Source organism: Dipteris shenzhenensis, chromosome 18, assembly GCF_047967505.1.
Source record: "Dipteris shenzhenensis isolate YYH24624 ecotype China chromosome 18, Dip_SZ_1.0, whole genome shotgun sequence".
Lineage (NCBI taxonomy): Eukaryota > Viridiplantae > Streptophyta > Polypodiopsida > Gleicheniales > Dipteridaceae > Dipteris > Dipteris shenzhenensis.
The window spans coordinates 18,546,814-18,569,696 of record NC_141613.1 but is presented as its reverse complement, the minus strand read 5'-3'; the positions used below and the strand labels follow the sequence as shown (position 1 = coordinate 18,569,696).

The 22,883-nt window shown below is 40.4% G+C and overlaps 1 protein-coding gene across 2 annotated transcripts; it reads left to right on the top strand.

The window, feature by feature from the left end:
- Positions 1-572: 572 nt before the first annotated feature.
- Positions 573-3,831, top strand: LOC147890897 (L-ascorbate oxidase homolog). Of its 2 annotated transcripts, XM_087389995.1 has the most exons (9): positions 573-882; positions 1,055-1,238; positions 1,345-1,454; positions 1,562-1,832; positions 1,922-2,024; positions 2,112-2,457; positions 2,567-2,929; positions 3,036-3,114; positions 3,225-3,831. In XM_087389995.1, exons 2-9 carry the CDS (start codon positions 1,089-1,091, stop codon positions 3,426-3,428), a joined length of 1,626 nt encoding a protein of 541 aa, XP_087246121.1. In that variant the 5' UTR covers positions 573-882; positions 1,055-1,088; the 3' UTR covers positions 3,429-3,831. The 2 variants fall into 2 exon arrangements, with proteins under 2 accessions (XP_087246121.1, XP_087246122.1); XM_087389996.1 differs by lacking the exons at positions 3,036-3,114; positions 3,225-3,831 and having other exon boundaries at positions 2,567-2,933.
- Positions 3,832-22,883: the final 19,052 nt, after the last annotated feature.

Here is a 22,883-nt window from a genome sequence, read left to right as displayed (position 1 = left end):
GCAGAGAGAGCTTGCTGTGTGACGAATATTGAATGACTCCACTAGAAAGCGCGTTGTTTAAATGTCCCCGTCTTCGCATTTTTACTGCCTTTTGAAAAAAAAACCGCGCCCTTCCCCTCGTCGGTGAGCCGCATCTTCGCCCCTACCAACACCTCATCATCCGTCCGGATGCCACATCATCCGTGCCGCGCTGCCACGTCTGCAGACCCCCAGGCCTCCCGCCACGTCACCCCGGCTCCCTCCCTCGACGAGCCACGCCACCACGCCGTCGGTTCGCCCCTGCCACGTCAGCAAGCGTCCCCTGCCGCGTGAGCAAGGAGACCACGTCAAAGCAAGAGTCGGCCACCTGCCACGTCTGCTCTCAGCGAGCCACGTCACCAAGGGTCGGAGGGGAGGCGGTACCCATGCCACGTCAGCAAGAGTCCCCAGCCTGCCACGGCAGCAGATAAACCACATGCCACGTCATCGAACAAGTCGAGGGCGAGCCACGTCATCGAAGAGAAACTGGTTTTGCGTGCGAAGGGCAGTATTTATACACTTGGACCGTGTCCCTAGTAGTACATACGAAGCTCACGACCGAAGGGACTATTGCAACAACTGTTTCGCTCTCGTTTCTCAAAACCATCACCTCACTCGGTTCTCCTTCACTCTTTCTCACTCGCCTCTTAGCTCCTTCCTTCGTCTTCGATATCAAGTACTCTCCCTCTCCATTCTATGGCCAAATAGAGGCCCCCCTCCCCTCCACCTTCCTTTCCTCCCGTATCCTCCCCTTCCTCCTCATTACCATGTCTCCATAGCTCCTCCTTGCTTTTCTCTTCCTCTCAGGTGCACTTGCGGCCCTGTAATAGCTCCCCGTGCCTTTCGCCTGGTTTCCTTGCTCAAGTAAAGACTCTCACGGATCCTTGCTTTGCACCTACCACAACCCCTTGCTTGAGTTTTTGCAGTAGTCGGGTGTTTCTAGTCTTTTGGCATTGGTTTCACTTCTCTTGCTTTACTGTTTTTCATGTTGGCGACTTTGATTCTTCGTAGCTAATAGTACCGTAAGCTTTGGCAGGTCCTGTCGGTGCTGGTGTAGCTCATCCAAAGCTATGGCGACACCTCGTCGCCTGTTGCTTTGCTTTGCTGTATTGTTAATCGTCTCCCTCTCGTCACGAAGCGCCGTTGCCGAAGATGCGGTCCAGCCTTTGAACTGGAATGTCACATATGGGACTGCTGCTCCTCTAGGTGTTTCGAAGCAGGTTGGTGCTGCTTATTCTTCAGCAACTGGTAGCATACTGCGCACATTCGCCTATAGATTAAGGATTCCTCCATCCTCACACTTCACTTGCACTTGCGTCTCTACAGGTTTTGCTTATCAATGGACAATTTCCCGGACCTGAAATAGATACCGTCACCAATGTGAATCTAGAAATTAATGTGTTCAACAGCCTCGATGAACCTCTTCTGTTCACTTGGTATGTGGATACATCTGCGGTTTCTTTTGTGTCTTCGTTCTAAGGCTACATATAGATGACGTTGAGGGCTTTCAATGACTATTCTGCTTGTCTGGTATGCGTCACAGGAACGGCATTTGGCAGCGGCGGACGTCTTGGCAGGATGGTGTGCTGGGGACCAACTGCCCCATCCCCCCCGGTGGCAACTTCACTTACTTTTTCCAAGTAAAAGATCAGATCGGGAGCTACTTTTACTTCCCCTCGACTGGGTTTCTGAAGGCTGCAGGTGGTTACGGTGGTCTTAAGATAGACAATCGGATAATCATCCCTCTCCCCTATCCAGCGCCTGATGGCGAGGCGTTCGTTCTAATTGGGGATTGGTACAACACGAATCACACCGTAAGTCTGATGCTCCTTGAGCTGAAATGTGTTTGTCTAGTCTGCAAAGGATAGTAACCCGTGATTGACATTTCTCCTTCTGATTGTAGGATTTGCAAGCCCACCTTGATCAAGGAGGGACTCTCGGGCCCCCAGACGGTATCCTCATCAATGGCAGGGGTCCATTTGGAGCTTTTATCACTCTCGACCCGGGTAAGTTAAACAACGGGGTCATTTCTATGCCTCTGTAGCTCAACCTACTGCACCCCTCATTGATCTTTGTGTTCCTGGATCCTTCAGGCAAAACTTATAGACTTCGAATCTGCAATGTTGGGATCGCGACATCTCTAAATTTCAGGATCGCTGGTCACAACCTGACTGTTGTTGAAACTGAAGGATCCCATACAAATCAAAATTCGTATGATAACCTTGATATTCACGTTGGGCAGAGCTATTCTGTCCTCGTCACCCTTAACCAAGCACCCGCTGATTACTACATGGTAGCTAGCTCTCGATTCACAAATCCTGTCCTCAATGGCATCGGGATCATTCACTACTCTAACTCCGGCTCTAAGGTATCTGGCCCCCTTCCTCCCGGGCCAACTATACAGATCGATTATTCTCTCAACCAGGCGCGAACAATCACGTGAGTATCTCGCATTGTGCAACTTCTCTTCCTAGAAGAAAAAACGAGCTCTTCCTTTGGCTTAAGCCGCTCGAATTATTCTCATGGGTTGTCAATCTCTGTTCTGCAGTTGGAATTTGACAGCCAACGCTGCCCGCCCTAATCCGCAAGGTTCTTTTCACTACGGCATGATCAATGTCACCCGAACTGTAGTCCTTGATGGAACCTCCGGTGCAATCAACGGCAAACAACGCTATGGGGTCAACAGCATTTCGTACGTTAATCCCGACACCCCGTTGAAGCTTGCGGATTACTTTAACATTGGCGATGTATTTTCTTTCGGTTTTCCAAGCTCTCCTGGAGGCGGTTCTCTCTTCCTTGGAACAACAGTTCTCTCTACTTCGGTTAGAGACTTCCTGGAGATAGTTTTCCAGAACGATGAAAGCATCGTACAGAGCTGGCATATTGATGGGTATTCAGCGTTTGTGGTCGGGTAAGTAAGAACGAAGTGTCCGTTGTGCAAGTCTCTGTTGCCGCCATATTACGTTTCGATGCTCGGCTTTCTCTGTAAGTAAAGATGTGTGTATGATTTGTTTCAGTATGGATGGAGGCCGATGGACTCCGTCTAACAGGGGCGAGTACAACCTGTTCGATGCAGTCGCTCGCTCAACAGTACAGGTGAAGCTGAGTTTCTTCAAAGGAATAGCATTAAGTAGTTTAGTCGTGCACACTTATTACCCTCGCCCCTCGCCCTCACTTGAGAGCTGATCCTATTAACTGTAATGCAGGTGTATCCTCAATCCTGGGCTGCTGTGATGCTAGAGCTGGACAATGTCGGCATGTGGAACATACGGTCGCAGCTATGGGAGCATCAATACCTTGGTCAGCAGCTTTACTTCCGCGTCTTTGACCCTGAGACGTCGTTCAGAAATGAAGCGGCAATTCCCACAAACGAGCTCTTGTGCGGGAAAGCTATCGGGCATCAAATATAAGCCAGATGGGGCTTCTGGCTCCTCCTGTAATAACCATTCAATGCAGTCGCAGATTGCGATTCGCATCTAATTTGAATGAGATTATTGTTGCAACATGTTTGCAAATTTGGTTAGCGTAATTCATTGGGCAACAGTGTCACTACCAAGCAGGGGCTAGGCTAGATGTGTGGTCCGTCTCTTGTTGCAAGAGTGTACAGGAGATAGTGAGTGACAATGGTGCAACCACATTCACGCAGTTTTGGTCGTGACATTGTAACCTGTGTTGAAGTTGGAGTCAAACAAATACTGCAATTCTCAAATTTATGTGAAACTGTCAGCTGATGTTTCAAAGATGGTATTGGCACGTGAAAGCCAAAACTCATTGTAGTGGAACGACGATCGTGGAATGGAGATGAAAGTGAGATTGTACTGCGTATTTAAGACAAGGTAAAGCACTCGTTAAAGTAATAATGAGGTTTATTATGCCTATTAATATAAGATGAAGCGATAGTAATCCTGCACATCAAAATAGTTACTAATATCGTATATCCCGCCTCTTGACAGAAGTTGATAATGTAATCTTGCACAGACAAAAATGTATCGCCAATATTGTATCCTTAAAGATCACAACGTCAAAGTGAATCACACTCACCAACGAATCTTTGTCGCCACAGTTTTATATACTTCTGAAAACCCCGCGACCAGCCCTGAATTTAAAGGTCTGCCCTAGCTTTCATATTGAAGGATAAAATTTGAAGGAAGGTAAAAATTTGAAGGAGGGGTAATTCATGTATTTATATGCAAAAATTTGAAATCTTGTTCAATTGTTGGCCTTCATTTGAGACATGAATTTTCATTGGGCTTCCTTAGAATGTTTAGAGGGATATGAAGCTGCTTGTGACTAAGCTCTTCCTCTTTAGAAACATCTTCTGCGTGTGATGATGCTCTTCATATGCTGGTTTCATTGTCGCAAAGTTGAAATAATACGATTGAGTACAGAAACCCATGTTTTGAGGAAATGTTTGTGAGCATCATGCTTTTTTGTAAGAATTGAAGCTAGCATTTCGTTTACTTGGTAATAATGAAATCACGAGATTATAACCTTTTACAATTTGTAACCTTTTACAATTTGCAAATCTATATGGAAATGCATAATCTTATTTCCCAAGAAGTGTACGATTTGTAAAATAGGGTTATGAATGGTTGATGTGTAGCCAAGATGTAGGTGTATCCATTGGGTAAATTCTTTGATTCACCCTTGATAACATAATTCATTAAAGTGCAATAGAGAAGATTAAAATGTCAATATTGGTTAGTTATAAATGATTGCTTGATTTGTTAATAACTGGTTGGAAGTGTGCACCTTTTGGTTTCAAGGTGGGATCTTAGATTTTCTTTAATTTCAGAAAGTATGAGGACCCTAGAAAATATGAGTATGCGATTACATGGTACCACCTCCTTCCTAGAGGATCTACACATTGTGTGTTCTTGTCAAAAGAGGTGTGCTCTATGTGTATGTAGACACACACCCACGAAGGAACAATCGTAGAGTTGCTAGGCACAATGGTGCTTCCTAGCAATCATGCCAGGAAATCAAAAGAGAGGAAGGGATAGAAGGAAGAGAAGATGCCAAAGCAAATGCACTTACAACATACAAATATAAATAGATAAGGTTGGGAGGGGAAAATGGGTTCAAGTAGTTTTGTGTTAACGAAGACTTGTTTTGCAAAGAAGTCCCCATGTAGGTGAGTAGAAGCTACCAATTACAATTCCAAGAAAAGTGTGAATACTATTCAAACACAACCATTGTCTCTTTTGTTCAAATTCAAGTCATCCAATCATTTATGTTCCATTTTAAGGAGAAGTACCACAATATGTATTATGCAAGGCACCCCTCCAAGGTTGCAATGAGGGAGTACCACATGCGTCTACCCTTGAAGATATTAAAAAAAATTGCTAGTGCTCAAACAAAATCTTCCCCTAGGTGTCTAGAATTGTTATAATGTCTTTTTTAAATATCAAATGTAAGCCTTCTAAAAGCAAAAACATGCCCTCCATATATTGACTATCCAAAGAATCTGCACTACACATTACCCTATAATGAAGATGTAAAAAATTCTAGTCAAACACCCCTAAAAGCTCGTCAATTTGCTTGGTAGTGAGTCAAAGATTGCCATTGAAGTGAAACAACATTCGACAGGTTGCCAATGATGCCAATGGTACCTACAAAAGATGTTTAAGGGACAAAAACTAGTGAGAGAGGAAAGGAAGAGAAGTTCGCCCAAGGGGGGGGGGGGCAAAGGGAGAGCTACCATGGGAAAAGCATGGGTTCTTAGGGGAAGTAAGCATGGGAGACGAAAGGAGTGAAAGGGAGAACCTATGGTGGGAGAGCAATGGAGAGGCAAAAGGCAAAAGGAAGGCAATATGTGTGTGTGTGTGTGTGTGTGTGAGAGAGAGAGAGAGAGAGAGAGAGAGAGAGAGATTGAGGGCATTGGAGCTAAGGGTTTTCTTAGTGACGGAGGTAGGAGTGGGTGGCATAGTCACTCGAATCTGCAAAAGCTATCAGCGGACACTACCCAAAATTGAAAGTTAAGGGCCATGGAGTTCAGCCCAGCTAGGAGTGGGAGCACGGACGAAGAAGGGATAAGAGAGCTGAAGTTCGGAGTTAGATTCTAGTTTGGAGTCAATATCAAGCTGATCTTACTCAGGAAGAACTTTAGGAGCTCCTCCTTAGTCGTTTCTCACCTTCAGGTGAAGTTCTACTAGGCTGTTGCTCCAGACTCGGTTTTTCATAGACAAAGAATCAAGCATAACTTTTTGAGATTTGCTTGGATTACTTTGAAGTAAAAAGCAATTTTGCTCCTTAGAAGCTAAGCTACATTTTTCCCTTCTGGGTTAAAGTCAGCTTCTATTTTGTTTGCACAATATTAGCATTGCAAGAGGGGGGTCTTGGTAGTCTGTCATTTTTTCAATGAGTGATAGAAAAGTAGAAAAGCAGCCTTCCTACGGTGCAATAGTAGCATCATCTTTACCCAATACTAGGAAGAATGAAGTCATCCTACTTCTTCAACATCTTATCCTCCTGAGCTAAAAGACAGGTTTCAAAAGCTAGAAGAGAGAGTGAAAACTGCTGAGCTCAAACTCAACAATCCTACCCCTAATGTAGTTTTAGATGAGGAGATAGTCTCTACTCAGATGGAAGAGTTGCACAAGAAGCTTACGCGAGAGATTCAAGAGAGTTTTAAAGGAGAGATAAAGATCTCTTTAGCTACACAGGTCCAGAAGGAAGTAAAGGAGCAAGCTGCATCTCAAGGAAAATAAGGATTGGAGGACTACTAGACAACTAGAATGTAGCAAAAGATAGTGGGAGTGAGACCTTTGAAAAACTCAGCAAATCTCTACTAGGAATTGACTGGGGAGATGTAGAATTTGACATTGGATAGGAAGGAGCTCACACAATTCTCACTTTTGGAACAAGAGAGGAAAGAATACAGAATCTTAGACAATCTAACAAGTTGAAAGGACTTCCAGTGTGGATTGTAGAGGAACTTACAAAAACTCAGCTGAAGAGCAAAATCTCAGAGCTTGCAAAGGTGAAGGTGGCTAGAAAGGAAGGCAAATGGGCTGTCTACTGAGATGGCAAGGCATTGATCAAAGACTTCAAAGCAAAACCAATAGACCCTCAGTCTATAACTGATGTATGATCTTCATTTGCTCTCCCTTTTTCTATTTTGGTTTCTCAGATGTACTAACGGAACCAGTTGTAATTAGAACTTTATGTGAGTATAAGTCTTTTGAGACATAATATAAAAAACTACTTTTTTTTGCTCAAGTCGATGCCTTTAAGCCACAAATAAATTTACAAGAGCGAAAATTTATTTTTCTCTTTCAAAGGACTCACACCAATACTAAGGTCGGTTTCACAAATGAAATCGAGACGCAATTGTCTGCTGTAGGTTCTGGGCGATCATGTCTTCATTTGCCTGTCCATTAGTGTTGCTTGTAGAAATATCCTAAAGCCACAAAAAGATTGCAACCCTACATCCTTGAAAGACACTTGCCAACAACCCGAACAACATCCCTCAATGCTACTCGAAATCATGCTTTCTCTAAGCTTGTATGCCAAAAATGGTAGTACCTATAGGTGAGGTAACCTCATCTAAAGTTAAGCTCTCTAAGATGTTTCTTTATTTTCCAAACCATCTTTGTCGCTCTCAAAATTGTTTGGGAAGCCAATGCGAGGGAGAGGTCCCTTGCAACCCTTCTATCGATCTACATTGTGATGAAGCAAATGTGGATAGCCAAGCCTTTCTATGTGGGTTTTAATGTTAGGAGGCCAATCTTCATCTATCCACTACCCTTCCCAAAAGAAGCACTTTTCTTTTGTTGCATTTTCTCATTGTGCCATCTCCTTGTGTAAGTTTTGTTGAATGCATTCTATGTTCTCAGCTTTGTGTGCATTGTATGTTTCCAGCTCCATATACATTCTATTTTCTCAGCTTCATATGTTTTCACCTATGAATGCATTCTATGTACTCTATGTAATTTATGTTTTTTATGCATTGTATGCTCTCAGCTTTGAATTCGTTGCATATTTTGAATGCATTCTATGCTTTGTATGCATCACATGCTTTGTATGTTTAACTTTGCATGCATTGTATGTTTTGAATACATTCTATGCTTTGAATGCATTCTATGTTCTCAACTTTGTGTGCATTGTATGTTCTGAGCCCTGTATGCATTCTATGTTCTCAACTTTGTGTGCATTGTATGCTTTTAGTCCTCTATGCAACTTTGAATGCATTCTATGTACTATATGTATGGTATGCTTTGTATGCATTCTATGATCTTAGCTTCATATGTTTTCAGCTTGAATTGCATTGTATGCTTTGAGTGCATTCTATGTTCTCAGCTTTGAATGCATGCTATGAATTCTATGAACTCCAAGCATTCTATGTGTTGTTTGCAATTTGTGCTCTTGCCTTTGTATGCATTCCAATATGCTTTATATGCATTCTATACTCTCATCTTTTTATGCATTGTATGCTCTTAGCTTTGTATGCAATATAATATGCTTTGTATGCACTCTATATTCTGAGTTTTGTATGCATTCTATGCTCTCAACTATATGTTCCATGTTCCATGCATTCTCTATGTTGTAAACTTGAAGCATTCAAAAGCACACTATTGGCAGGTAACTGAAATGATTAACTATAATGAAGCGAGTTCCTACTCAATTAGTTCAAACTCTAAGGATGAATGTGAATAATTTAGAGGCACATTACATTGACTCATTCTAAAGAATGTAACATGAACTGAGAGAGCAGCTTGCTCATTGACACGAACTTTAATTTCATTACTTAAAACTCGAAAGTGAGAGAGCAACGTGCTCATTGACATTAATTGGCTTCATTATTTTAAACTCAAAAGTGAGAGAGCAGCCTGCTCATTGACATTAATTGGAATCTATGTTCTAAGCTTTGTGTGCATTGTATGTTTTCAACTCTCTATGCATTCAATTTTCGAGTTTCACATGTTTCAGTATGAATGCATTCTATGTACTCTATGTTATTTATGCTTTCTATGCATTCTATGTTCTCAGATTTGTATGTTTTTAGCTTTGAATTTGTTGCATCTTTTGAATGCATTCTATGCTTTATGCATTGCAATGCTTTGTATGTTATCAACTTTGAATGCATTGTATGTTTTGAATACATTCTATGCTTTGAATGCATTCTATATTCTCACTATTGTATGCATTGTATGTTCTCAGCCTTGAATGCATTCTATGTTCTTAGCTTCGTATGTTGTCAGCTTTGAATGCATTCTATATAATCTATATATTGTATGCCTTGCATGCATTCTATATAATCTATGTATCGTATGCCTTGCATGCATTCTATCATCTCAGCTTCATATATTTTCAGCTTTGGATGCATTGTATGCTTTGAATGCATTCTATGTTCTTAGCTTTGAATGCATTCTATGAATTGTATGAACTCCAAGCATTCTATGCTCCCACTTTTGTATGCATTCCAATATGCTTTGCATGCATTCTACAGTCTCAAATTTTTATGCATTGTATGCCCTCAGCTTTGTATGCAATCTAATATGCTTTGCTTGCATTGTTATTCTGAGTTTTGTATGCATTCTATGTTCTCAAAAGCACATTATATCAATTCATTGGCATTAACTGTAATCTTTAATTGAAATCATCTTATTATAATGAAAGGCTACTCACTTAGCTCAAACTCGAACGATGAACTTGAATAACTTAGAGGCACATTACATTGACTCATTCTAAAGAATGTAACATGAACTAAGAGAGCAGCTTGCTCATTGACATGGACTTTAATTTCATTACTTCAAACTCAAAAGTGAGAGAGCAGCCTGCTCATTGACATTACTTGGAATCATTACTTCAAACTCGAAAGTGAGAGAGAAGTCTGCTCATTGACATTAACTAGAAAAAGACTACAAGGAATGAGGGAGGGTGATAGAGTAAGACCTTTGAGGTATGTGCTCTTGAGACTCGGACTAAGAGCTTGCTTGCAAGGTATATAGATGGTGCTTGATAGCTATCCGTGACTTTGTTTTCAACCTTTGTAGTTTCCCTATTTTTGGACCAAAAGCAACACCTGCCCCCATAGGATTCAGCTGTTATGCTCTCCTCTTTTACAAATTCATAATAAATGGGCTAGGGTGCCAAGCAACTAACTTGAAGGAAGAATGATGGGAGAATGATGGTTGCAACCTCTGGTAGCACCCCATTCTACTCTAGCTCCCCTTTTCACTAGCACAATATAGATGATCCAATAAAGCAAGTCTGTAAACTCTCTATGGATCCCATAAGGAATTAGAGCTAGGATCGCAAGAGTCTTAGGTCTCCTTGCATTCTTCACCATAGAACTCAAGGCCTCCTTGATGATTCCTATCGGTGTGGCTTGTTGGAGGCTATGGCCAGAGAAATACTCCCTATAATAATTATTCTAACTAAGCCAGTGTAGAATCTTAATCAACTGATTCATCGAAATATGCCTCTTGGGACTACAACATTTGCATAAAGAGCCAAATCTTTCAATATTCCCTTCTAAATCACAATGAATCAAGTAGAGGGTAATTTATAAAAGTAAATAAGGAGTTACATTATGACAACAAAGATGATAAAGGAGAAAGTCAAACTATTATGAGCATCTAGAGAAGAAGTAACTTCATAAAGGAGGGAAACTTAACCATCCCTTCCCCCTCTTTTTTTTTGGGTAGAAAAAGTACTTTGTATTATATTGAAAAAAAGATGTTTACATTTTGTTTCACAAAAGTCCTCGTTGAGGATATTAGGAGGATATCATTATCAACATGACTTCTACAAAATCAGATTTGAGGCTGTAACAACATATTTTGATACTGGAGCTGAAGACATATGCATTATAGCAATACTAATTAGAGAAATTTTGGGCCCTGTAAGAATTTCCCTTGAGAGTATTCTCTCAAAAATATGGGCATGCATAATAGAAGATATAATGTTAAAGAAACGATTGCAACTAGAGCAAAAATTTATGTTGTTCCTCTTAGGCAATGCAAGGATAGGGAACTGGCAGTACAAGCTTTACATCGTTACTTCTCACATGAAAAAACAATGGATGTGAAGTTGCCCAAAGCACTAATGCTTTCATACCTAGTGAAAGTGGCATACAACATTGGGGGGACAAGAATACACTCCACACTACACTTTCCATTAATGACAACAAATTACACTAGTCTTGCTGCAAAGAAACTTCAACAATTATGCACATTATATAAAAACCTCGAGTTGGTGCTAGAGGAGGTGTCCTTGATTGGGCATAACACTTTCATAGTGGAAGACATGAGATTATGTTAGATAAAACACAACCACAATGAGCCCTTTGGAGGAATTGATGTCATTTTATGTGCAGACGTATGCTAAGCCAGGCCCACAAAGGACAATTGGATATTCTCCAATAAGCCATCAACCTTCCTACCATGTGTATAGAAATAACATGCTCGATAATATGAGCTACAATAACCAATATGACAGAACAAAAACGCATATCTATAAATTCTAAATAGAATTCGAGTTAGTGTGCACATAGAACAAGACATCCAATACATCAACAATCAATTCCTTAGGACACCACAACACAAATAAGTGCTTGCTCATGTCTTCTACACTAACATTGCAAAGAACTTGCACACTAGTGAAGTTTTTCATCTACTTAAAAGAACACCACATATCATCATAGCAACAGACAGGAGGCATAAAACATGCAGCAAAGCAATCAAAACACTAAATTAATGGGGGGATTACACTATCAACTCAAACTAAAGCCAAGAATTATAGTTGAGATATGCTCAGGAAACCTAGACATTTCAAATGGCTTGGTAAATGGGGCATAGTGTACTTTCATGAATGTAGAGCAGCAAAGTCAAACACACATTGTATGGACACAATTCAAAACTTAAAAACAAAGGAAAATGCAAGGTGGAGATATAGCATACTATATAATGATCATACACCAAAAGATTAGACATCGTTGCTACAAATAAACATAGTGGGGAAGAACAGTCTCAACATGATATGCCACACACAATTCCCAATTTAGCCAGCATTAGCCAAAACGATGCATCCATCGCTCGAAAGGCCTATTAATGGACACGCTCATATTCAACCCTTCAAACATTGCAATAGATGGCCTTGGATACACCATCCTATCAAGAATACGGGACCCTGCAAACTTATACATCCTCAATAATTTGGAAAACAAACATATAAAGGTGGACCGCACCATATTGGAAGAGATAGCTGGACTTAAGCTTGCCACAAATTGGCCATTAGACCAATTAGAATTCTCAAGATGCAACCAAAAAACTATCAAAATACAAACTCTGAACACAAGATCACTACACGCACATAGAGATGACGTTTTGTCAAGAACGAGCCTATTGGCAACAATAATAATTTGCTTCCAAGGAACACGTGAAAAATAGCCCACTCCATCAAAATTCCAACATTTAATACACTCACCATGACCATAGCTATTGCACTGCCACATATTATAAAAGCCTTGTATACATTTATTAAGAACAATATCACTTCGATGAAGGCATAGAATGCTTGGTAACTAGTTTAGGAAGTACAAATGGAAAACAATTGCATTACTAAATGCCTACAAGCAACCAAACACAAACACAATTACTTACATTATTGGTAACTTTAACATAGACTACAATAAAACAACAAACAACAAATTAACACTACAAACTTCATGCACGCCTATCGAATGAAACAACTAATTAGGACTCCAACTACAATCCATGGCACCTACATTGATCATATTTGGACAAACAACCACTACACCATTACCGACAGTGGTACAAACTACATTTACTCGACGGATCACCCCTTGCTATACACAACAATACAATACAACATCTAATTCATCACCAAAGGAAGAAAGGAGGGTAGTGGTACAGACTACATTTACTGGATAGATCATTCCCTATTATACACAACATATTATACAATCCCACATCTAATTCATCACCAAAGGAAGAAAGAAGGGCAAGCTAATTGAATGATATTCATCTTGTTTCTAGGAGGTTCTTTTTTTAACTATTGTTGGTAGATAGTTGTTTATGCTCCTATTATCAAGAGGCATGACTGGCTTCAGAAGTTGTCAGTGTGTTTGTTTTCTCACTTTAGTCTATGGTTTTGGAGTTATAGTTTGTATTGCTACTCATTGTCAATATCCTTGTCCTTGTGTCTTTTTACTATAATGAAAATCTGGAATGACTCTCAATTCTGAGAAGATATTTGCTGCAAAGTCTTTTCCCATCATTCGTTTGCAAAAAAACTTCTTCATTGATGCCGTCAATGATATTCCATGACTTTGTTTCTTTGCAAAGTGTTCTTTTTCCATAAAACGAAGGTTTCTTTTATCTTGCATTATTGTAACACGTGGCATAGTTCATTTTGGGCTCTCTCATCATTTTTCTAATGTTGTAGTATTTAGTCAACTATAAATTTGATAGACCTTTTCTCACACTTAGAAATTGCATTTGTAGAGTTGTTTTTTGAGCCATTTATTTCCTGCATATTTGCCACCAAAGCAATTGTAAGACATGCTTTCTTTTTTAAAAATGGCGACAAAAGAAATTTTGTTTGAGACCATCCAGCCATTTGATGGGGAAGGGTCTCGTACTTGGCAAACCCAAGTCCAAGTACCTCTTGATGTATAAAAGTTTGTGGCCTATGTTAAGGGCACTCAATAAATCAACATCACAATTGGCAGAGAGGACATTGAAGAGAAAGCATTGTTCATTATTGCTCTTAATCTTCATCCCAAGCTTATTCATTTGATGTTGAGAGCTATATTGTTAGAAAGAGTTTGGAATGAGTTGGATTGACTCTATGGAGAAAGTGCAAGCACTCTCATATTGTGCTCAAGGTCCAACTATTTGGTCTACATTTAAAGAAATTTTGAAAGTTAACTTTATTAGTGACCTTCATAGTATCACAACCAAATTGGCCACTATGGATGCAAAGGCGGAAGAGGAGGACACATAACTGCAGTGCTCTTGAAGAGCATGGCCGAAGTGAACCTCATCACAACCTTAAAGCATCTCTGAACCCCAATTTAGAGAGCATTATTAGTGCTTTGCTCGATGAGGAGTAAAACATAAAGGCAAAGAAAGGAGAGGGCACATCTCCATCCACTCAAGGCCAGGCCCTATCGATGGATCATGGTAAGGAGAAAAAGTTTTTCAATGGATTCAAATGTAATTTTTGCAAAAACAAGGGTCATGATGAGGCCCAATGTTTAGTAAAAAATCCTTCATGAAAACAATGTCATCATTGTGGTGAAACAAGTCATCTTGCAAGAGATTGCAAGAAACCAAGTGAGGTGGGCAACTTTCTAAGCTCGTCAAATGACAACTCTGATGAAATCCTCTAAGTGTAAGAGGAACATGCATCAGATTCTTGTACATTTGCATTTTGAACGCATGTATTTGCCACATGCTATGTAATCTTGTATGCAATACTCAACATGTGGGTGCTACATGTTAGCATTGAAAGAGGATGCTAGAAATCTCCTTCAATTGTAAGCAAGAAGAGCACATGGGTGAGTGGGTTTTGGCTTAGCATGTGAGAAGCCAATGAGATGCAAGTTTGAGGACATAGGGTTAAGGACCCTAATCCTAATTTTAGTAGAAGGACACACACATTGGAAGAGTGTGGTGTGGAAGTGAAATCTAAACATAGGATTCGAACAATATCGGCTCAATCATAAACAACCATCAGGCTGGTTTAGGCACCACTGATCTACATTGTATCAAGCATGTATATGATGTGCTCGTCAAACACCTTGCATCCCGTTCACTTTTTACATATGTCCTTTCTATTTGGAGAAACTCTCGTAGTTTCATGCCAAAATGTCATCTCTCTAGCGCAATGAGGAGAGAAAAGTTGGAAGAAAGTGTTGGAAGGAGAGAATCTCTGGAGCGAGTGGACTGGACAAATGCACTAAGTAGGCAACGCATAAGTGCAATGACATGAGCAAAAGCAACTACAAAATTTTGAACCTCACACTTCTATGTTGCAGCTCAGAGTTCAACGTAGATTGGGTCTCGCAAACAAAAATGCTATGCATATATTTAAGTGAAGAGAGACCATAAATTCATAGAAGAAGCTGGCGGTCTCCTTCATGTGTTTTCTCTCTTTGAGCATTTCAATCCGTGTTTTCTATCATGCTACACCAAGAATCAACATAAGTTGTAGCCACTTGTCAAAGGCTTGCCTAAAATACATGGCAAACCTCTCCCAACAATGGTGAACTTGACCTTATAGCATAGCAGGCTGATAGTGTAGCCTAAATGACCTTGAAGAGTTCTAAAAGTTGATGGATTCCCTTAGCACTTGTGCACCTGAAGGATGATTACTCAAGACTAATTGGAACCTTTCCTACTGAGTACGAGGATGCTAAGATGTACCAAATGTCCATCACTGAGGTGGACAATTTTGAAATTTCTTGCATGCAACGCTTCCAACAGGAGGTGACCTAGGGCTTGGAGGTGGTGAAGATCAACTACTGGTGATGGAGCCCTATAACTCAAACAGGGGCTGTTAGATATGCTCAATGCCCCACCCTCTTGGTAACCATCAGTGGTCCAAGGTGCTCAAGTTGTAAGGTCCCCATATGAGGAGAAGCCATGTGTGAGCTCGAGACACTAGATGGATCCTGACTTGCATGTTAGATGAGGTCTATCAATGAGACCGTTGATGGTAGAAAGGTGATTGTGTGGGAGCCCCAGCTAGGGGGTCCCAGGGCAGCCAGCGGCCCCCTGGTCGAGGTTTGGGGCCGAGAGGCCCCGAGGCGATGGTATAGGAAATATTCCTTGAATATTCCATGGACGACTAGTCGGTTCCATCGACTAGGTTGACTGGTCGGCTCCACTGACTAGGTCGACTAGTCGACTCCACCGACTACGTTGATCCAACTACCGCCCTCATAGCTATAAAGAGGCGACCTCCCCAATCCATTGTATCGGATCAGTTCAGATCAGATTAGATCTTCCAACTAGTAGCTCTTCACCAAGTATCTGTCTAGATCGCCATCTAAGCTCCACTATGGGAGCGCACGGGTGGATGGAGCCATCATCTGTACTACATCAATATTGAAGGAAAAGTTTGTTCCTATCCAGTTTGCTGTATACTCTCTATTCTTTGTTCAGTTTCTCTTCCGCTGCACCGTGTAATTTAATAGGGGCAAGTCCCAAGGATCTAGATTTGGACTTTACTGGTGGTGCTACCATGTTTAGTTCTAGTAACCTGAGGAGCTAACCCCATTGCCCCAAGGCAAAGAAATGGAACTAGTGATTGGCAAAGACCCAAGGTGGACCTTAGCAACAAGTAGTAAATATGGCATTAATTATGGAGTGCAATGAATGGAATGCAATTGTGCTTGAGTGGGAGCCAAATACAGGTTTGCTATCATACAATTCAAGAACATGACTTTCGCGGTCAAGGAAATTGTGCCAGGTATTAGTGTCCCGTAGCTCAAGTCGGATTGAGTTCCTGTTCCGGATGGAATTTTCCTTAAGGGTGATAGCAATTTGTTGAAAATATGTCTACATGGCTAAATCCGATGAACAATCACTCATTTATATGCCGCGGCACTTGGATGTGGCTGGCTATGTCTTTTTCTATTTTCACTAGCCAATTGGTCATAGTGCCCATAAGTATCATTATGAATCTCTAGATGGGGTGGAATCTATCCTTGATTCTTGCTTGCCTTTGCAGTTTTTAGGGCGACATCATCCCCTTTGATGCTTTTAATATTCTTATTGGAGACTTGACAGTTTATTGTTTCTTTTATTATTCGTCTGACTAAGCAGGGGTTGTACATGTGCACCCTTATTAGATAAAAGAAAGAAGGGTAAATATGGTATTTAATTGTAGGTTTTTTTTCAAAAATGTGATTACAGAGCATTTATAGAGGATTTAAATCCCATTGGCAAATGGTTACAAAAAACATTGGTTGAGATGTAGGTTGCAAAATGCTAGATGCAAAGAATTTTTTGTCCAAAACTTGTCTAAATTGGAGATTAACTAGTGAAAATTGATAGAGTGCATGTCAATTAGGAAACTTATGTCCTGTAGGATTTACTCTGATGACCATACTATGTACATTCATCACATATAAACATTGTAGAACATTAACAAAAAAGAAGCAGCAATAATGTAAACATACAAATCCAAAATGTAAACCCAATCTCTAAAGTAGTAGCACAAAACTCCAAAGAGCTAACAACTAAATTACAACTTTTGGAATATGGGATATTACGCTGTCCTGGCTTGCCGGCTTCATAGGGATGATGGACCACAGACCATCATTGTCCGCTGGTTGGGATACTATGAATGTGTGCGGACACGAATTTTCTATCAAGGGCAAAATGGGAACTATACGTACACCTTTTTCCGCACTGTTGACAACCCTTCATACCTTCGAAAGGTTGGGTCTCTACAGTACTGATGTGATTAATACTTGGCTTTCTGCTAAGAGCATCAGCAACTACATTTTCCTTTCCAGGTTGATACTGAATCATGGGCTGAAAGCTTTGTATAAATGATGCCCACTTGATGACCTTATGGTTGAAATATTTCATTACTATTGATTTTGTGAATCTAGGGAAGAGTAATTGATCGGGTGATGGCATCTGGCAAGCATGATTTGCCATATTTTGGACGCGTAGGCCAACTCTAGTGATGTGGGGATGAATAAGACTTATGCCTAATTTTTTATATTACAAAAGATTATGTACATATTTGAATTTTGGAATATTAGTGGCTTGATGATGACCCTCCTATTTTTTCCTAAGATGGTGATGTCTATGCATAGTGGTTTAACATCATGAAAATTTTCATTGCTTGTAACAAAATCTTATGAAGGCAAGGCACAAGCAATGGTGAAGGAGTTGCACCATTCAGAGACCATCACAATTTCGTTCGACATTGCCTCCTTTTATAAAAAAATTTTAGAGCAGACTACCCATACAATCAATGCTAAGCAAGGGGTTCCCAATGCTTTCACAAAGGAGTACGTGGAGTGGTGCACCATTGACTCCTTATTGTAGGACAACAACCAGTTCCTATTTTCTAATTTATTTGAAACTATGCAATCTAAGGCAAGTGTAGGGGGCAAAGCCAGCCAAGCGATCCTTCAATTTCCATTTTTGACAAAATTCGACCATTTATATAGTCCAAGTTAATAATACCAAAGAATTAGGTGAGTAGGATGTAAGGAACCTAACTGGAATCATGATAAATTATACAAATAGGAAAAGGAATAAGCACATAAATCTCCCTACCCACAAAGAGCAAATGAGGTTTTTAATTTTCTTGTGGAAGGGACAACTAAGAGGAGGTCACATTCTTTAGAGAGAATTGGCCTCATGTGCCACATGTAAGATTCCTTTTCCCATATTGCTATAAGAGGAACGCTTGGGGTTGAAGTGTGATTTGCAATTTAATACATAGGTTTATCGAATTACCTTTTCCACTTTTGCTTGTAGAGCTCCACCTCTCTCTGCAATGCTCTTGAATTCTTCCTCATCTCCCTTGACCTATCCATCATACAATACCCTAATTTTTAAGGCCTATAAAAAAAAAAAACCTCTTTGTAAAAACGTTGCTATATATGAAACTAAAGTAGCTACATGTATAGTGACTAATAACACAAATGAAAAAAAATATACAGAAGTGATAATTATTGTAGATACTATGATTATAAGTGCTATTTGGCAAGTGCAAAAGCTAGTAATGAATGTAAGCATCATCATTAGCTAGCTATTATGGTCCCAAGCATGCACAAAATAAAACATGTAAGCATAATCTATTTATACATTTAGTTAAATGTAGATGATCCCACCCATTTTTCATTTATATAGTAGTCCACATGATGTAAATTCAAGTGTACCTAGTGACAACAAAAGCTAGCTCTAGCCATATAATAATCTTCTTTTCTTTTCAATTGGTTGTTCTTAGGTTTAAGCCAAGGCACCTAAGTTGTATGTATTAAAGGGACAGCGTTTTATTTTGTGCTAGCTTATGCTTGGGACCATAATAGCTAGGAGGAGATGTCTACTCTTCTACTCTTTAAGGAGAGGTTTCCACGCGTCAAGACCTCGCGTGACCACGTGGCGAGAGCCGGAGTGGCTAAGGATCGAGGAGAGATAAAGCGTGCCACGTGGAGGGGAGGAGAGTTTGGAGAGAAGCTTGCAATGGAGTCTAAACTTGTGGTAGGAAGGTTGCAGGGGAAGTCTTGTAAAGTCTAGCACGCCAATTCCCACTTAGCTTGCTGACAACCTCCCTTGCCTGTTACGCTGCAAGATGTTTAGATGCAAGAAGCCATTAGAGAAAGCAATATGGATGCCAATTTTGAATTGACTCCAAACAACTTCTCTTTTGAATGCATGATTTCATGCATTGATTTCATCTCCCTATGCTTAGTAGCTCGGCATACTCCTTGCCGATCCGTTGATATACTAGCATCAATCACTGCAGTTGAACAGGAGGGAGCAACACTGTGTCTTGCACAGAGCAGGTGGGCGTCATTGCCTTCAAAGCATTTTACCGATCTCCAATGTGCTAGCATCAACCACTATAGCTGGGAGCGAGCCACACTGTGCCCATGTTTGATCGACAACTCCCGAAGGTGAGAGAAGAGGCCGATCCGCAGGGGGATGGACCCAATTAGATGATTTCTATGAAGACTAAGTTTGAGGAGTTTGGAACGGAAGAAGAGTTGGTGGCTCTTGCATTATCATCATGTTCTCTAAGCCTTGTCAGGCTAGGGTTCCTTCTTAATTGCTTGAGGCAAAACAATTCAGAGAAGAGAAACAATCCCCCAATAGCCCTTGCATGTGTCCTCGAGAGATCCATAAGGTCAGTTGTGTGGTCCTCAATGTCTACACAGTAGCTCCCTCAATCAATTTTGCTGCCCAGTTCACCGGGTACCCTTTTGACTAGGAGGATGCAGATCAGAGTCAAGATTCATCTTTGCTCCCATTTGCCTTTAGTTGTCTCTTGCTTAGATCATGGTAGACTGCCTATGTAAGGTTGAAAGAACTTTCGTTGACGTGCAGAAAATACAAAATTCTATCTATGCATTGTGCTTACAAAAGCATAAGAAATGTCACAAAAACTTCATGCTCGCTTTGTCACTACATTTGCAAGCAAATCTTACAAAAAAATAAGCTTGCAATGAATCTCCTAAACCTTTCCATGACTCTCCTATTCATTTGAGGAGGATATAGGATAAAAGGACATTGCAATGGGGTTGTTGAAGAGTCCACCTTTGCAAGAGTGCAAAATTTGCTACATAGAGCCAATAATTTTGGCGTCATAACTTCATATACTTTCTCAAAGAATTCCCGATGTGCTATCCCATTTGGAACTACCAATTGTGAATATTGTTTTTTGATCTGTTTGAATTAAAGGACTTACATGTTTCGATGGTGATGGAGGGAGGGCAGGTATTGGTTGCGATTAAGAGAGGGCAGATGGTATTAGGACAGAGTAGACATACTGTGCATAATCGAGCGTGTGGAACAATAATGTGTGAGTGTTTGATCATTGGGATAATCTCAGCAAACTCCATTGGTGAGGTTATTATACAGGGCATGACTATGTTGTTGAATTGAGTGACAATGGTATGCATGGAGGCAATCCCGACATTCTATTCAAGAAATTCCCAGCTCCCTTGGGCATGGACGGGTGCAAGGATGCATAGGGTGGAGGGGAGGAAGGCTAAAACCCAGTCCAAGGACAGAGAGGTTAACAGAAGAAAATGGGGTTCAAATAGCCAAAGTGTGAAGGTATGAGTTGAGATGATGTTGAGAGCAGTGCTTTGCTAAGAAGCCTTTGGGAATGGAAATCCCATTTGTGTTTATCCATAGCCCATGAAGGAACTTTACCATTGTCCGTGGCTTCTTTCTTAACTATGTGAACCATAATGGTTGACTGATTTGGGCCCTTTGTCTCGAATTTGTCTCCATGCATTGTGGTGGTAGGAATCCTGTCCTTTAGTAATTCCGTTTATAAGTAAAGGGATGTCTCCCTTATTGCAAAATGATGATCTTGCATGCCTGATCCGAGGGCTTCAATTGCATCACACCTTTGAAAATTCAGCTTCCCTAGGAAGGATGACTTGCAACAAAAAGTGAAGAGGAGCTAGAAACAATTGACAAAAGAGAGGAGTTGTGGGATCAAGGGTGCAACATGGTAGTCCGTGGCTCAAATCTCATAAGAAGCACTTCATCGCTTTTGTCCACAACATAAACAATGTAGATATTCTTGCGTCATGGTGGAGCTGACGATTGAATGAAAGGATAGGGAGCAAAAAATAAGTGGCAAAGGAATTAGAGAAGAGGCTTCAAATCATCCTCTACTTCCAACGCGTATGCTTAATCCAAACCCATATGGGAAGAAAGAGTTGTAGTTCTAATCCCCTATGTTTAGGGGGAGTTGAAACTCGATTTATTGTCTTGAATCATGTCCTCGATAGCTTCCCTTGAAAATCATAGTCTCCAAATAGCACATCTGCCACCCCTTGGCCTTCTGTTCCAGGCAGCCATGCAGTCACCAAGGCATTCATCATAGGCATGTAATGCTCCATCACCACTGGCCTTCCTGAGATCATCAGCACCACCACACGTGAGTGACTCATACACATTCTCAATCGTCTCTATGCCCTCTCACACTATGCTTAAATTGTTGTTATCCTCAAACATCTCTGTGTATGTCATGACGCTCCCCCCCCACCTCCACTATGTAGAGCACTCGTTTCGTTTTTCACAAAGAAGCTCAGATAGGGCTCAGATTTGGTGATTCTTGGCATGACACCTAAGTGGATGAACTTAATGTGCTTGGATACTACTTAGTCTGGTCGTCCCTAATGCATGTATCAATAAACCATGAGTGTTAAGTTTTTCTAGCTTAGAGAACAATGCTACCGTTTAACATCTTTCATGCTTCACCCACCTATACGATAGAACAATTTGATGGAAGTGAGCATCGCTAAAGATACTTGAAATTTCATTAAAAAGCATTCTATATTGAGATTTGTAAATAAAAGCAAAGCTTTTATTCCTTGAAATTAAAGTCATCCTGAGACCCAGTGGAGCGGGTCTCTAACCCGTCGTAGACGAGTCATGCTACTCCTTAGCTTTTATGGACAAGATGATGTAAGCTTGATGCATGAGCTCTATTTGTGACCTAATCCAATGGTGAAAATACATATTGATATGTTTGTCCCTGGATAAAGCTGAGTATTGCTATGTATAGAGTGAGTTACACATACTAAGATATACACTGTTGAGTTAGTAATTCATCATATAAATAAGTACATGAACTTTTTTAGCACTTAGTTTAATTACTTCTATGACCTCTTCCATCATGTAGACTACCTCTCTTTTGCTTACTTGTCTATGAATGCTTATTTATCATGACTTGCGAATTGTCCTAGTTGATTTGTGTCATGATGGGTGGGTTAATCTAATCCATACGGTTAATAAATTTTCAGGTGCACGCCTAATGCTTTGCTCAATTGCTTCAGTCTCTTGTGACTAGCATATAGAATTCAAATTTATACTTGGAGTTACACTCAAATGGTCACTAATAGATTAGGTACAACAATATACAAAAGACAAGCATAGGAAACATGTGTATATGTGAGAAGAGAATAACTTTATTATGATTTCAAAAACACTGATTAGTCATAGGGGTATATGAGTCAAAGGGATGCCTCCAAATTATTATAAAGGGTGCCTAATAGATAACCTAGAAAGTAGCACTTGCCACATGCAAGGAAACAAATAGATCAAGTTGTGACGTCATTGTTTACAAATACAACCTCATTGTGTGCATGACTCCTTGAAGGGGACATACTCACGTTATGT

Coding starts and splice junctions, on each gene's coding strand:
- LOC147890897 (XM_087389995.1), top strand. CDS start 1,089: ATGGCGACACCTCGTCGCCTGTTGCTTTGCTTTGCTGTATTGTTAATC. Junction 2,025..2,111: donor TTTTATCACTCTCGACCCGG/GTAAGTTAAACA, acceptor TGGATCCTTCAG/GCAAAACTTATAGACTTCGA. Junction 2,458..2,566: donor AACCAGGCGCGAACAATCAC/GTGAGTATCTCG, acceptor TCTGTTCTGCAG/TTGGAATTTGACAGCCAACG.